The sequence below is a fragment of the Populus trichocarpa genome, chromosome 5 (assembly GCF_000002775.5).
Source record: "Populus trichocarpa isolate Nisqually-1 chromosome 5, P.trichocarpa_v4.1, whole genome shotgun sequence".
Lineage (NCBI taxonomy): Eukaryota > Viridiplantae > Streptophyta > Magnoliopsida > Malpighiales > Salicaceae > Populus > Populus trichocarpa.
In genome coordinates this window covers 11604229-11620031 of record NC_037289.2, presented here as the reverse complement: position 1 = coordinate 11620031, position 15803 = coordinate 11604229, and the positions used below count along the sequence as shown (strand labels likewise).

The 15803-nt window shown below is 29.1% G+C and overlaps 1 protein-coding gene across 1 annotated transcript; it reads right to left on the bottom strand.

Annotated features, from left to right (window-relative positions):
* Positions 1 to 11690: 11690 nt before the first annotated feature.
* Positions 11691 to 13759, bottom strand: LOC7489754 (cytochrome P450 81Q32). Its single transcript, XM_002306455.4, has 2 exons — positions 12792 to 13759; positions 11691 to 12582 (listed from the first exon to the last, which is right to left on the bottom strand). Exons 1-2 carry the CDS (start codon positions 13677 to 13679, stop codon positions 11974 to 11976), a joined length of 1497 nt encoding a protein of 498 aa, XP_002306491.1. The 5' UTR covers positions 13680 to 13759; the 3' UTR covers positions 11691 to 11973.
* Positions 13760 to 15803: the final 2044 nt, after the last annotated feature.

The window sequence follows — 15803 nt, the reverse complement described above, 5'->3', positions numbered from 1 at the left end:
TGTGAGAAAAAACTGTATCAATCCATAGTGTTTTTTGAGGAAAAACTTGTATTTACTTGTAATTACAATTCTTAACCAGCTTAATATTTAAAAAATAAAATTGACGAAGATAATTTTAGGGAAAAACATAACGAAAACAGAAAAAAACCATGTGAGAAAAAACACTGTAGCAACCAACAGTAATTTTCGAGGAAAGTTAAAGTGTTTTCCTCACATATTATAACTGTAATTTTTAACCAGCTCAATATTAAAAAATAAAATAAAAAAAGATAATTTCAGAGAAAATCATAAAAAAAAACCATGCGGAGAAACACTGTAGCAATAAACAATGTTTTAAAGAAAAAAAAATTACAAAAAAAAATTCTCAATCAGCTTCATATTAAAAAAATCAAAAAATATAATTTTAAAAAATAAAGAAATAAAATAGAAAAACTATGTGGAAAAACATCGCAGCAATTCACAGTATTTTCAAGAAAAAAATTACAAAGCAAAAATTTTAACCAGGTCAATATTTAAAAAGTAAAATCAACAAAAATATTTTTGGAAAAAACAAATGAAAAAATATATATATAAAAAAAAGAAAAATTAGGAAAGTTGAAAAAAAAAATTTGAAAAAAAAACAAAAAAAAAGGAAAAGTAAAAAAAAAAAGGGAAAAAAAAAAGTGGGGAAGAATCACTGTGGATTACTATTGTAATCCACAGTGAAATGTGTGTGGGGGAACAGTGATTCCCCCACACCATTTAGAGTATGTGTTAATATTTATTTTAAAAATATTAAATTAATATTTTTAATTTAATATTTTTTTAATCATCTTGATATGTTAAAATTTAAAATATAAAAAATATTATTTTGATATATTTTCGACTAATAAAAAATTATTTGCACACTAATATCTAGTACATATATCCAAAAAAAAAAAAAACTTACATGGTCTTTCGCGGTTCAATGTTCTAGTAATTTATCCCCCACTTCAACCTTTTCTTTTGCGAACATATCTTGAAGACTTAATTAAAACTTGTCCCGATAAAAAAAACATTTATTGCTAATGTTTTTCTAATATAAATTAAATCGTGCGAAGATTAACTCAATGTGACATGATTTACTTGATGAGTCCAAGAACAACTTAATTAAAGGATAAAGATGGGAAAAACTTAATTTAAAAATAAAACACAACAAAACGACCTGATTCTACTAGGATTAACCTACAAAATCATGAACTTGTCCCAATAAATTATCATAATCAATTGATTAGTTAATGTAGTTTGAAAAATAAAAGCCTCATTCCTAATATATGTGTGTGTGTGTTTGTTGGTTATTGGGTTAGGCATGATTCGCCCATGATAGATGAGTATGATCCAAGTTATTAGAGGAGTTACTAAAGAAAGTACTCAATTTCTCTAAATATATATAAATGGACATAACCCATATGGAAAAGCAAGTTTTTCATTTGTTGAATAATCATTCTCTCTTTCTCTTCTCTCATCTTGGACTCTCTGCATTATTTTGACAAGATTTATAAAGATGTTTGTACTGTGAAATATCACTTTGATTCTAGTAATTGAAATGACACTGAAGTAATCGATTCGGGGATACGAAAATGAATTCTCACAAGTAAATTTTCTTTTCTAATCTATATTGATATCAGAGTCATGATTTTATATTTTTTTATGCAGTACATCTATTATTATATAAATGTTAGATGTAAATTTCATGTTAAAAGATTTCTTCCATTGAGTCTTGAATTTACAAAATTTTATGAAATAATTGAGATATGATTTTGTCTTTTCCATCATTAATTAGAGAAGACTTTCTGCATGGTAGTTGTATAATTGTTACGTGTTAACAAAAAAAAAACAACTATCAATTAATCGTGTGAATTGGTAATGAAAACTGTTATTTCCAATTGACTACAATTCCGTAGTCAATTGGAAACTGTCATTTGAGAGTTGAAAAAAAAAACCCCTAAAGAACACATCTTTAAGATGTGTAACTGCCCTTTAGGAGTTAAAATAATAATAATAATAATAAAAATAAAAATAATAAGGCAATTAATATTAATTTATTGTTAGGTGAATAAAGGAAAATTTAAAATTAGTTAATTTAATTATTGTGATAATTGTGTTTATATGAAGTATTTAAGTGTAGAAAATATTAAAAAAAAAAGAAGAAGAAGAAAGAGGGGCCTTATGGTTCACGGTCATAATAAGAGAGATTATGGATTAGTAGGAGCCAAAGCAAATACTTGTTCATTAATGAGTGTTTAAATAAGTGTTGATGTATTAAAGATGAATTGAAATGAATTCAATTAGTTTATCTAATTATGGTTGAATTTTCAATGAACCTTGAATTTTGAAGTTTGTGAGATATCGATAAGAGAAATGAGTATAGTTATATAATTAATTTGGGAAAACATGGAACAAATGGTGAATTAATGAAATTGAGATAAAATCATAAATGTAGTATAAATATGAAGATGTAATATAAGAAAATATAGATATGGGTAAATTAATGGACAATCAAAAATGAAAACCTTGGAGAATATGGCTTAAATAATTTGGTATTTGTTATGAATGGAATGTGTATATTATGTTAGGTGAAGAAAACAAATTTAGAAGGGTAAAAACCTTGTTTGAAACTTGTATTAACGAGAGTATTGGTTTGAATTTTTGATTAAAATAGATGTTAATGATTGGATGTTTGTTGGTACAGGAGAGATTGCAGAATCCATCCAGCAATAAAAGACCTTTACTCGAGCATAAACACCATGTAGATGCTTTGCACCACTACTCGTTATTAAGTACAAAATTCTTATATATATATATATCAACAATGTCTAGAAGAATAAAAAAATGGTGATTTTAACTAGTACCTTGATTGGTATTAGCGGCGTCAGTTTATTTGATGACCATAAAACTTATTTGACTAATACCCTCGGTGGTATTAGTGGTGTCAGTTTATCTGACAACTAAGAAATTTGTTTGACTAGTACCATGAGTGGTGCTAGTGATGTCAGTTTGTCTGACGATCGAGTTTTTATTGACTAGTTACCCCAAGGGGTATAATGGCATCAATAAGGCTAATGACCATGATACCTAAGTTAATTAACTACTTGGGATAGTTCTGTGGTATAAGTGGAATTATTGAGCTAATAATAATAAACATTTGGATATAATTGAATGAAAGATATTAAAGAGTAATTCAAAGTGTGAATTACATAATTTAATTCTATAGATCATTTATGTTATATGTTATAATAATTTTTAGGTGCATTTCAGCCTCATGTAGAGCATTAGATTAGCCTTAGTGCTTTCTTTTGTAAAGTAAACTAGATTTTAGTTGCTTATAATTTAACTTTTGAACTCTATATATTAAGTTTGAATCTGATATGATTGTTATATATATTTGTTAGGTTAAAAGAAAAATACATGTAATTAGATTATTTTAATCTTTAGGAGTTAATTATGTCTTTTATTTTGGTGAAGTACTTTTAATGTGGAAAAATATTTGGATTGTGGAGTAGCATGTGATTTATGTTGTTATTTGGTGTGTGAAAAATATTTGGAAAGAGAAAGAGCATGTGATTTTATGTTACTAATTGGAGAAGGTCTAGGATAGTTGAACAATTACTCGAGATTGAATGGATAGATTTGTTATGATATTGATAACTTGGTAGGATATTTTTAGGGGATACTCTTTTAAAATTTTGGTAAAATCCTAATCAAGTTAAAGTGTGAGAATATGCATTTAGGGATTCATGGAAGAAATATTATCTTGGTCTTTAATTTAACTTTGATGATGATAAGATATGAAATGTATTATAATCCAATCACCATAACACCTCCCTTTTGGCAAAACCAACCATAAACTCATAAACCAAACCACCACAATCATTCTCCTTATTGGTTCCACCACAAATAACATGTTGCAACACTTCTCCTCACCATGCCAAACCTAACAAAACAAACCACTAACACTACAAAGCTACCAGCAACAACTCTTAAAGCAAAAGCCATAACACAAACCTTCAACAATAACAACCCTTGGACACTACAATACTGATTCATCAAAAACAACAACAACAACCACCCTAAACATTAATAGAAATTCCAGCCTAGAGCCACTGTGTATACTACATGCACCTATTTTTTTAATTGTTTCCGGTAATTTCTAGTCAATTCCAATAATTTTTTAAGATCTCTTCTTAAATCTCAATCATTTTTTTTTTGTATGGATAAGTTATTTTGTGTATGAATATGCATATATTTACTGATAAAACATGATTAATTTGTTTTATAAGCATGTTTAATCTTATGTGTGGATATGTTCATGGATACATTGGATTTTGTATGTGTAGATGTAGATTTCATATGTGTATATGGATTTTTGCTCATTGTGGAATGTATAGAAAAATGATTTCTAAAAAAAAGACAGGAATATCTTTGTATAGAAATAAAATATTATGAGAATTCACTAGAAGAATCAACCCATTAGGAGTGTGTTATTGATATTTTGTTATATATATATATAAAATTTATTTTATGGGTGCAAATTTATTTTGTTGTGCAATACTTTTTGTGAATGTGATACAATAATTTGGGTAGGGTTGACATGATCCTTCATAGACCCATCGTGTGTGAGAGGTGGCTAACAAACATATTTTGAATGAATTAAAAAGAGTCAAGCCAAAACCTAATTTTTTACCATATATACAGGTCTAACACCCAATTTCATGAACAACTTGATCAATGAGTCTCCTAATCCAATGAATCGATGTTGATTTTCAAAAGCATTTTTTATATGTCGTCTAATTTTAGGGACCTAAGTAAACTTAACATGTTCTTTCAAAACAAGTTTGATAACAAGTTGATGAATTTTATTTAGTTGTCATCATATAAAATCTAAGTTTATTTTAAATTGTTAGGTTGATTTGTCTCTTAGGGAATGATAGAGACTTAATACTTTTTTAAAACCCAAAATAAATTAAAAATGCATTGATGAGATTTTATCAAGTTTTAGCTAAACTATAAATGGAAACAAAAAAGAACCACCACCATCTGCAACTTTCAATCTCCTCCTCTAAAAGCTTCCCTAATACCCATTGTGAACCCACAACCATCACCAACTCAACTATAACCTCACAATCCAAAACTAAACAGTCATTATCTCTTTGTCTTACACACACTATAACTCAACCAAATCAATCATCATACATAAGCCTAAACCCACCAGAAATAGCCTCTCATTTCCTTCTACAATAGCCAACATAACCATAAACCAATCTTTTTTTCATACGATCCTTCATCAATAGCTTCCTATATTGTTCGACAAAACCAACCACATACCCATAAACCAAACCATAAGAACAACACCTCTCATTGGCTCCACCATAAACAACACATTGCAACACTTCTCCTCATCGTCCCAAACCTAACAACCACTACCATTATAGTGCTGACAACAACAACCCCTAAATCCTTAACAACCATGTAAACCTTTAACAACAACAACCCTCACACATCATAAAACTGATTCACCATAAAAAAAAAACCACAACATACCTAAAAATTGATAGAAATTCCATCTAAAAAAACACTAAAATTGCAGCCCAATTATTTGTTTACAATCAAAATCAAATCAAAGTTTCCAGCCAACATTCAATCCAAATACTCATCGTCCTCCTCACTAAAATCACACTAAAAAAAATAAAAACCCAAATCCATAATAACCCAAACACAAGCTAGGATAATAACCCCTAAACAAATCTTGATTTTTTTTTATATAGATTATTGCTCGCTCATATAACACACGTGTTGCCCGACCTATCTATGAACAAACTAACAACATGTGAAAGAAGCGTGCCATTACTACCCAAATCACAACCAAGAGCCAACGCGTATATTGCACACATCGCCTCTACTCAATTTTTTTTAATAATCTTTAGTTAATTCCAGTAATTTCTGAAGGTCCTTTTTTAAATCTTGAATGAATGTTTGTGTAGGGATAGGTTATTTTGTGTATTAATATGCTTATATTCATGAATAAAATGTGATTAATTTGGTAGGTATGCATGTTTAATTTTGAGTGTTGATAAGTTCATTGATACATTGGATTTTATATATGTAGATGTAGATTTCATATTTGTATATGAATTTTTTATCGTTATGGAATATACATAATAATGATTTTCTAAAAAAAAGGGTAGGAATACCTTTGTATAAGAATAAAAAGGGTTTTGCCATTCGGATGTTGATATTTTGTTAAAAATATAAAAATAAAATGGTTTTTTTTCTAGGTGCAAATTTATTTTAGGGTTTTGTGCAATATCTTTTATGGATATGATATAATAATTTGGACAAGGTCAACATGACCCTTCATAGATCCATCGAATGTAAGTGGAGGACTATAAGCATATTTTGAATGCCTTAAAAAAAAAAAAAAGGTCTGAAGCCTAATTTTACCATACGGGTCCAACACTTGTTTTTATGAACAACTTAATCAATAAGTCTCATAATCCAAAGGACTGACGTTGAATTTTCTTTAAAAAGTCTTTTTGATGTGTCAACTAATTTTAGGGATCAACGTGGACTTAACATTTTAATTCAAAACAAGTTTGATAATAAGTTGACAAATTTTGTCAAGTTGTTATGAAAAATATCATTTAAGTTTATTTTGAATGGTTAGATTGACGTGTCTTCTGTTTTAGGGACCAATATAGATTTAATAGTTTTCTTTAAAACCCAAAATGAATTAAAAAAATATACTGATGAACTTTTATTAAATTTTAGCTAAATCAGTAATGTTTTAGTTTGACTTGGATTCAATTGATAGATCAATAAGTCTCTTATTTCTGAAGATTGATGTTTGATAATTCATAAAAAGACTAAATCAATAAGTCTTATACTTCTATGGATCAATATTAAATTATTTGCTAAAAACTATAAAGGACTATAAATAAGATTAGAAAATAATTACAGTATTTTATGTCAATAAAAAATATAGATTTAAGAGAAAACACACTGTAAAGGTAAAATTTCGTTTGAAAGGTTACAAATATAGGTAGAAGCTAAAGACAACATTAAATAAAAAATAAACACATGAATTTTAATGAGTGAAAGGGGCTATAGATGTGAACCCCAAGTTCGCAGGTTTTATCTTTTTTAGAATAACATTCCTCTAGTTCTCCTCTTTAAAAGGTTTACAAAATCTGAAATAGATTAGAAACCTTACCTCAACTAGAAAACAAAATAAAAATATAAAATTACAAAGGAAAGAAGCATGAAATCCACAAATAACAAGGAAGTCACAAAAATTTCCAAAACTAGGGCTTCGTGGCAAGATTTTCAAAATCTAAAGATTCGATGGTCGAAGTAGCTATTCCAATGCTACATTAAGGAAAACAGCTTTCAGATACTCCTGTAAAAATTTGAGTATGATCCAACAGTCGAATACAAATTATGGCCTTTTGAGCTGTTATTCTAGTCTGGCATAAGAGCCTAAAGTTGTCTCACTGATCTATAAATGTATCTGTTAGGTCATTAACGTAATCTATCTAGGGTAAATCTTCATCTAGTTATGACAAACTTACACCTAACTTCTCAGAATCATTTGTTGTCGCAAGCTCAACTATATTAGATACGGTAAGGGTGATGTTATTCTTTCCTCAATCATAACTAACTGCTTCTTTAAAATTAGTATATATTTTAAGATTCTTAGTTTTCATTAATTACTAGATGATTACTCAATTTTTCACATTTCCCTTTATCTTTTGAAAAAGTTATCAAACCTAAGAAAAAAAATTGTTATTTACATAGCCCGTTTCTCTTTCCTCTTCTACCAAAGTGAGACAGCTATTGCTAAATTAGAAAAGTAAGCAAGCAGAAGAAAGAAACCAATCATGGTGGGACAATAACTAAACCAAGTCGGAGCAACAAGGTTTTGGATGCAAATCAACAGCTGCAAATCGCGAATCAAATCAGAGCTCAGCTCGACTCTATGGTCCCATAACGACCCACTAAGCACTGCAAAAGTGAATCATATACACCACCAACACCAACCACAACTCTTTCTAACATAGAACGAAACAATAATCCTGAGCTCGACAAGTTTCAATCCCTAAATCTCAATCTCAATCTCAATCTCAATTGTCAAGTGGGCAAATAGTCTTTTGCCTCAAAAGTAACCCTGCAACAAACGACTGGCTTCCCAGCCCTGAAGACAACCAGGTATTTTAGCATGATTAATATTATTAAGCATGTCAATATATTTAGCTAGCTAGGTTGGATTTTTTCTTTTCAAATTTTATGCATTGGTGGAATATGCTCTGTTTTTTTTAGGTGTTTGTTTCATCCAAGCCAAATCGGAGTGAGAGCTAATAGATGTGCAGTGATGAGAGAGAGAGAGAGAGAGAGAGAGAGAGAGAGGAGAACAAAGTACAAAGACACCTTTGGATGGTTTCCTGGCATTTGCTTTTTTATAAAATATTGGATGGTAACGTGGTTAAATATTTTTTTAAAATGCTTTTTTAATTGATATTTTTAGATTTTTTTATAGTTTTTAATATAATGATATTAAAAATATAAATAAAAAAATACTTTAATACATTTTAAAAAACCATACTTCACGTTACAAAACACGCTAGATAAATTGACAGCACGAGAGCTACTTCATTGGAATTATTCTACCACTATCTAAATTTTTATTCGTGTTGTCCCTTTTAATTGTGATGAAAAAGTAAAATGTACTAATACTAGGGGTCCCACAAATTCCAGCATTATTAAATTTCAGCTTTTCCCATATTCAAATGCCATGGGTGCTTGAAGTAGAAGATTTTGGACAAAACAAATTATATATTTATTTATCAGAACGTATTGTGTAGTTCAGAATCTGCTCTTCTGTGGTTCAATTTTTTCTAATCACATAAAAGTAGTTCTCATATGCATTTTTTTATATCTAATTGATTTTCAAAGTAATTTTTACTTAAAAATATATTAAAATAGATTTTTTTTATTTTAAAAAAATTATTTTTAATATCAGTGTATTAAAATGATTTAAAAACATCAAAAACATATTAATTTTAAGCAAAGAAAAAAATAAAAAAATTTCAATCTTTTTCAAAAGTGCTTTTGAAACATAAAAATAAATAGAGTTTTAGTGAAGAACTATAGACATGTACCACACTAGGTTATGGGTTCACACTATATTTTTTTATTAAATATTTAGGTATCACAAGCTTGTTTTAAAGAAACAAGAAAAATCCAATGGCAAGAGTTATAGTCCTAGCCAACCAAATAGACTGGTTTTATTTTGAATAAAAAAAAGGCAACAATAGCAAAGAGATAAAAAGAAAAAAAGAAAAAAAGCATTCACAATAACCTGGAAAAAGAAACTTTTATTCAATAGCGGAAAAACAATGTTGTTTAATTTTTAGCAAATCAAATATGAAAGGAAGAAATAAGATAAAAGAGGGATAAAAAAAACTGATGTAAGTCAACCCAAACTAGCATGATAGATATGTAATTTGAGCATTAAGAAGCAAGTCAATCCGGGTTAACCCTTCAAAATCATGTCCTAGGTCATGATGTTTGGATAAACCGATAGAAAAGAAATTGAAAAAAACCACAAAACTATTTTTTCTATATTAAAAAACTAATGTCAAAACCATAAAATTAGAAAAGAAAGTATGCCAAAAAATATCAACCCCTGTTAATTTTTCAAACCCGTGACTTGGATCATCAAACCAGAAACACCATTTATAGAAAAAAAAACCACGAAGCCTAATTCTCAACAAATAAAATGGTGAAGGATGAAATCGAAAAAAAAAATATAAATCATACAAAAAAATTAAAAATAAAAAATAACAATTAAAAAAACGAGGTTAAAATTGAAATAAAAAATAAATTAGAGGGTAATAACAAATCTTCAATTTGGAGGTTAAATTAAAAAAAAATTAACAAAATGATAAAAAGAATTAAAAAAAAAGATCAAATTGAAAAAAATAATATATAATAAATTGGGATTGAATGATGAAATTGAAAACAAATTAGACTTTTATATAAGGGCCAAGATGAAAAACTAGAAATCAAAAGAATGAGAACTAAAGTTGAAATAATAAAAATAGAAGGACTAACCTGTAATTTTTTGGAAAGGAGAGAGAGAAAAAAATACTTACCGGCTACAAACCATTCCATTTATACCAACATGTGTCGTATCAAAAAGAAAATGATATGATAGCGCATCCATTGACACAACTAAATAACAACTTCAACCATTAGAAAGGGTCGTACACGCTGTTCAAAGTGTGTGGGCATCTTGGAAAAAGATTAAAATATCCTAAAAAAAAATGTACATATCACTGACAATACATTAAAAATTATTTTTGAAGATTAAAAAAAAACCCTAGAACAAAAATGAAAAAGATTGAATAGAACAGAATTTTGAGCCAGACCAAGACCTTGGGCGAGTGGACATAACACGCCTAGGCCAGGGAGCTGGGCCCTTGTGTTTCTAACCTTAACTTTTTTATTGAAAAAGAAATCATAAAACAAAACAAAATAAATAAAGATAGATGCTTACTTCTATTACATATGGATAAACAACACCGTGTACATTTCAACAACTACAACGATGGCAACGATGGCTAGTAGTTTATCAAACTTCTAGAAGCGTAAGTGCGCTGCAGTCTATCAGTCTCAATTGTACAAAAAATACTCATCACGAAATTAGTTGATGCAATCTCTCTCTCTCTCTCTCTCTCTCTCTCTCTATATATATATATATATATATATATATATATATATATATATTGTTTACAAATTATTTTTTCATTAACAAACTTTTTTCAATAATAAACAAAATAGAAAAATTTAAAAATTAATTTTAAAAAAACTATTTTTCATGAAACAAATAGAGTCATAAAATATCTATTCTTTAAAAATTACTTTAAATAAATTTTAATAAAAATATTTATAATGTAAAATCATTTTAACTTATTTTCATCGGATATGATTTATAAAAATAACATAAATAACGTGAAACGGATTCTAAGATATAATTAACTTTTATAACTTAAAGCTTTCATTTTGTATAACAACATTTTTAAATCTGTTTAAATTATTTTACTCATAAAAAATTCGTAAACATGTTTGTTAACAATAATTTTTTACATAAATAAATAATTTGTTATAAATTGAGTAAAAGTTTTCACTAATAAATTCTTCTTGTATTAATTTTTTTAAAAATTGATTTGAATATTTTAACCAAATATATTTCCATTTTAAAGTCATGTCAACTTACTTTTATCCTAATAAGTTATTATGAAAAATATTTTTTGAATTATAAATTAAAGTAACAAATCACTTTAATTAATTAGCAATATCAAATAGTCTCTACTTTATTAAAGCTCTAGTTTTTGTTTTGTTTTGTTTTTTTTTTTATCTGGCCATTGAGCCTAATTATGATCAATCATAGCTTCGAAGTCCACACCTAAAACATTTATATGGCTTTAAGTATTACTTTACTAGCCATTAACGTTCTATTTGCTGTTATGATTTAATATGCTTTTAAATTGTTTTTTATTTTAAAAAAATATTAAATTGATATTTTTTTAAGTATTTTTTAATATTTTAAAAATAAAAAAATCTAAAAAATATTATTTTAATTAAAAAATACCCTCACAAAAACAGTACTCCACTTGCCAAAAACCCACTTAAATTTCATTAACTGTATACAGTCAAGATGTTTTTCTTGATTTTTCTTCACCAACTCTCAAAGGTTGGAATTGGATATAGTAGTACATCATTTGAAATTGGAATTTTCTAGGAATTATAAAATACAGAAAGTAGATATATTAAGGAGTATGAATTAATAACACAATAATTATTGTCCTTACACAATTATTTATTTCCTCAATGGAATCACTAAATTAAGACGATGAAAAGGGTTTTGCATTCTTTCTACCTTGAAGGGCGGACAGCTTAAGCGAGGAGGTTGTGAGTGTTTGGGCGAGCTTTACACACGAGATGCAAAGGGGTAATCTTCAACATGAGTGTTGCAGCCGTTTCTGTCATATCGACTTCCTTTCCATCAACAGTGGAGAACTCAAAACATTGAAGCAATTGGCTCATAACCAAGTTTATCACTCTGAATGCCATAGCTTCTCCAGGACAACCTCTCCTTCCCAGCCCAAATGGCAGTAGCCTGTATGGTTCACCTTTCCCATTTTCAAATCTTTCAGGCTTAAAACTTAAAGGATCATCCCACACGTTTGGATTTCTATGAATGGACCATGCATTTACAAGTACCATGGCACCTGATGGAATATCATAGCCTCCAAGGGTGCAGCGCTCGGATGCCACATGTGGAACCAAGAGCGGAGCTGGTGGGCACAGTCTCAAGTTTTCATGGATGATACATTGAATGTAATGTAGATTAGCGAAATCTGGTTCATCTGCCAAACGGCCTTCTCCAACTTGGGTGTCCACTTCGTCTACTGCTTTCTTTAATGCATGTGGATTATTCAGCAGGTTGGAAAATGCCCATTCTAAAGACAAAGCAGAGGTTTTTGTCCCTGCAACCAACATCATCTGCAGAAAATTGTGGATACCCAACCATATATCAGAAGATTTGAATCCACAGGAATACATATTTCTGAAGAACCATGGGTCAAGGAAGGAGACTATGAATATCATCTTCACATATGTATTTTTATTATATTTAATTACGTATTTATCCCAAATAAAATAAAATAGAAAAGAATGGAATTTAGGGCAGCAGAATGAGATTCGAGACTAACCAGAATAATGCCTTTGATGATTTCGTCGGTATAGTATTCAGGTTCCGATTCCTGCAAAGCGAGCAGATGGCTTACCATGGTATTCCTAGTCTTATCAACTCTATGCTCATCAATAAGTCCTTGCCAGAAAGCGTCCATCCTCTTACCTAGCTGAGTCATCCTGTTCTTAAATCCATCATAATCAATGCACTGCAAAATGGGAAACAAATCCCCCAGATTTGTCACCCTAGTACATTCAGAAAACTCGTGCATCATGTCCTTAAACCTCTTTGACTCTTCAAGCCCGTCAACATCTTCGCCATAATACTTCTTCCCTGCAACCATTCTCATCATTACATTAAAGTTAAGGTCCAACAACATTGTCCTCAGCTCTATCACGGCCGAACCATCACCACAAAGTTTATGAATTTTACGAAGTAAATTCTTTACTTCTTCTCTTCGGATGCTTGCGAACGTGTTGAGGCGGCTTGCTGAGAAGACTTCAATAGCAGTAAGCCGGCGAAGGTTGCGCCAATGATCACCATATGGAGCTGCGGCAAGGGTGGTAAAGTTGTAATTCAGGACCTTGCCATTTAGAAAGGGGGGGCGGTTGGCCAAGGTAATATCGTTCTTGGTGAAACATTCTTCTACGGCAGCTGGTGATGATACGATGATCACAGTTCGGAACCCAAACTTAAGGGTGACAATTGGGCCATATTTTTGTGAGATGTCGTGGAGAGTTCGGTGGATGGCCTTGGGCTGTTTGAGGAGAGGAAGATGGCCTAAAATTAGGCGACCTGGTGGGCTTGGAGGGAGCTTCATGCGGTGCTTTCTTGCTTTTTGCAGCAGGGTAACAGCAAGAAGAAGAAAGAAACCCCCCAGAAGCGAGTACTGCATCATTTCTTCCATTGTTGAACTGATTGATCGTCTAATTAATCAGTTCTGCCGTTTTGGGTGGGAATGATCAGAACTGATCCTTTGTTCTGTATTTATGGAGTGATTGTAACGGAGTTATGATTTCTATTTTATTATATATTTAATTTTTTGGGCTGCTGATCCCTATCCTTTGACCTTGTATATTTTTTGGTAGACACCCGTAGGAATACTTTGTTCTGGTCTTTGTTTTTCTTATTTATTTATTTTTTTCTTTTGATCTGTTCTTCCGAAGATGAAAGGGTCATAAAGTCAAAAACTCGTATGAAATTGGAGGTTTCTTATATTACTCTTTAATAAATAAATAAATAAATAATCTGATTTATTAACATTTCAACAAACAACAGCGCACTGTATACTTGCGCTGTATACTGATGCCAACTCTCTCTTATTTCTGACTTTTCTTTTATTATTATTATTAACATGGATATTCGGGTCAATTTACACGTATCTTAACTAATCCTATAAATTTTAAAATTAATAATTATATAAACTTCTAATAATTATTATATTAGTAATCATAAAACTCAAATTTAAAATAAAATAAAAAAATCTTCTGATTTCAAACTCCTATTATTATCGAACTCCATCGTATTTCTGACGTTTATGATGACTGAAACTCGTTTTCCACTATACATATATATTGTTTGATTATTTCGTAGAAGCAGCCTGTCGTTCGACGCTCTGTTTTTTATTGAAAGATTTGTGACGGTATTGGCCACCTTGATGGCCACAGAATTATTATTAGTTTAAGATAAAATTTGGATTCTTCTATGCCACCAAAATCTTGTGTCAATGCCTCATTTTGACAGGGATTTAATTTATTATTATTATTATTATTTTGTCTTTCACTCCAGTTATCTTTAGACATTTTTATAATTCGTTACATGTTCACGTTTATTTCCTCGAACTTTCATTTTCTTTTTAGCATGAACTAAAGGAGGCTGCTCAGTGCACTCACCACTGCTCATCTAAATATACAAAATTAAAAGATTTGAGATTTTACTCGCTTTATACCTGTCATGCGATATTTAATATTGTTAAAGTTATTATTTTTATTATTATCATCATGAACATTACTAATAAAAATAGATAATAACTAAATTATTGACTCCCATGTTATATAATGTAGGCTAGATCAATTTCTTTTTAACATAAAAATATATAAACATTGATAATATATTTTCTAATAAAAAAATTAATTATAAATTTAAAATATAATATATATTGGACGATATCTTTTTTAAATGTTGATACATCGATATATTGAATGATATTTTTTATTCAAATATTGAGACTATGATTTATTGGGTCAACTCGAGTTAATATGTCAAATCTACGACTCAGATTATAAAATTGTGATAATCCTATAAAAAACAAATCAAAATAAATTATAAAAGTCAATTCATAATCAATTTTAAAGGATGAAATTGAAAAAAAAATTAAATTAAAAAAGAAAAAAAAACTACCCGAATCAACTCGGGTTAACCAGCCAAATCCGGAATCTAGGTCATGAGATTAAGTTAATTCCATAAAAAAAAAATTTAAGAAAATTATGGATCTCAATTTCCAACCAACACAATGTTGAAATATGAAATAAAAAATTAATTAAAAAAACATAAAAAATAAAAACAACCCAAGTCAATCCGTTAAATTTTTTATCTGAGTTGTGAGACTCGGATAAGTTCATTAAAAGCAAATAAACAAAAATACTAAGCTCTACTTCCAACAAATCTAATGTTAAAAGTTGAAATTAAGAAGAAGAAAAACACTACATCCACAATATCGATATATGATAAAAAAAAAAAATTACATAGTAGAATCTCCAAAACAATCTAATATTAAAAAATAAAATTAAAAAAATATTAGTTTGTTGTAAGGTAAAATTAAAAATAAATAAATAAAAAACTAGCATAATAAATAGTATTTTATAAATATAATTATAGAGATTTAATCGCACCTTTAGAATTTCTTTATCGCCTATAACCTATAGTGCAATTTTTTTATATAGTTTGTTGACCTAGTTAATATGCCTACGCTATGCCACTGTAGTAGGATTCAAGTTAAATTATAAGACAAGAGAAGAAAATGTCAATATTA

Coding starts and splice junctions, on each gene's coding strand:
- LOC7489754 (XM_002306455.4), bottom strand. CDS start 13,679: ATGGAAGAAATGATGCAGTACTCGCTTCTGGGGGGTTTCTTTCTTCTT. Junction 12,583..12,791: donor TCATCAAAGGCATTATTCTG/GTTAGTCTCGAA, acceptor AATTTTCTGCAG/ATGATGTTGGTTGCAGGGAC.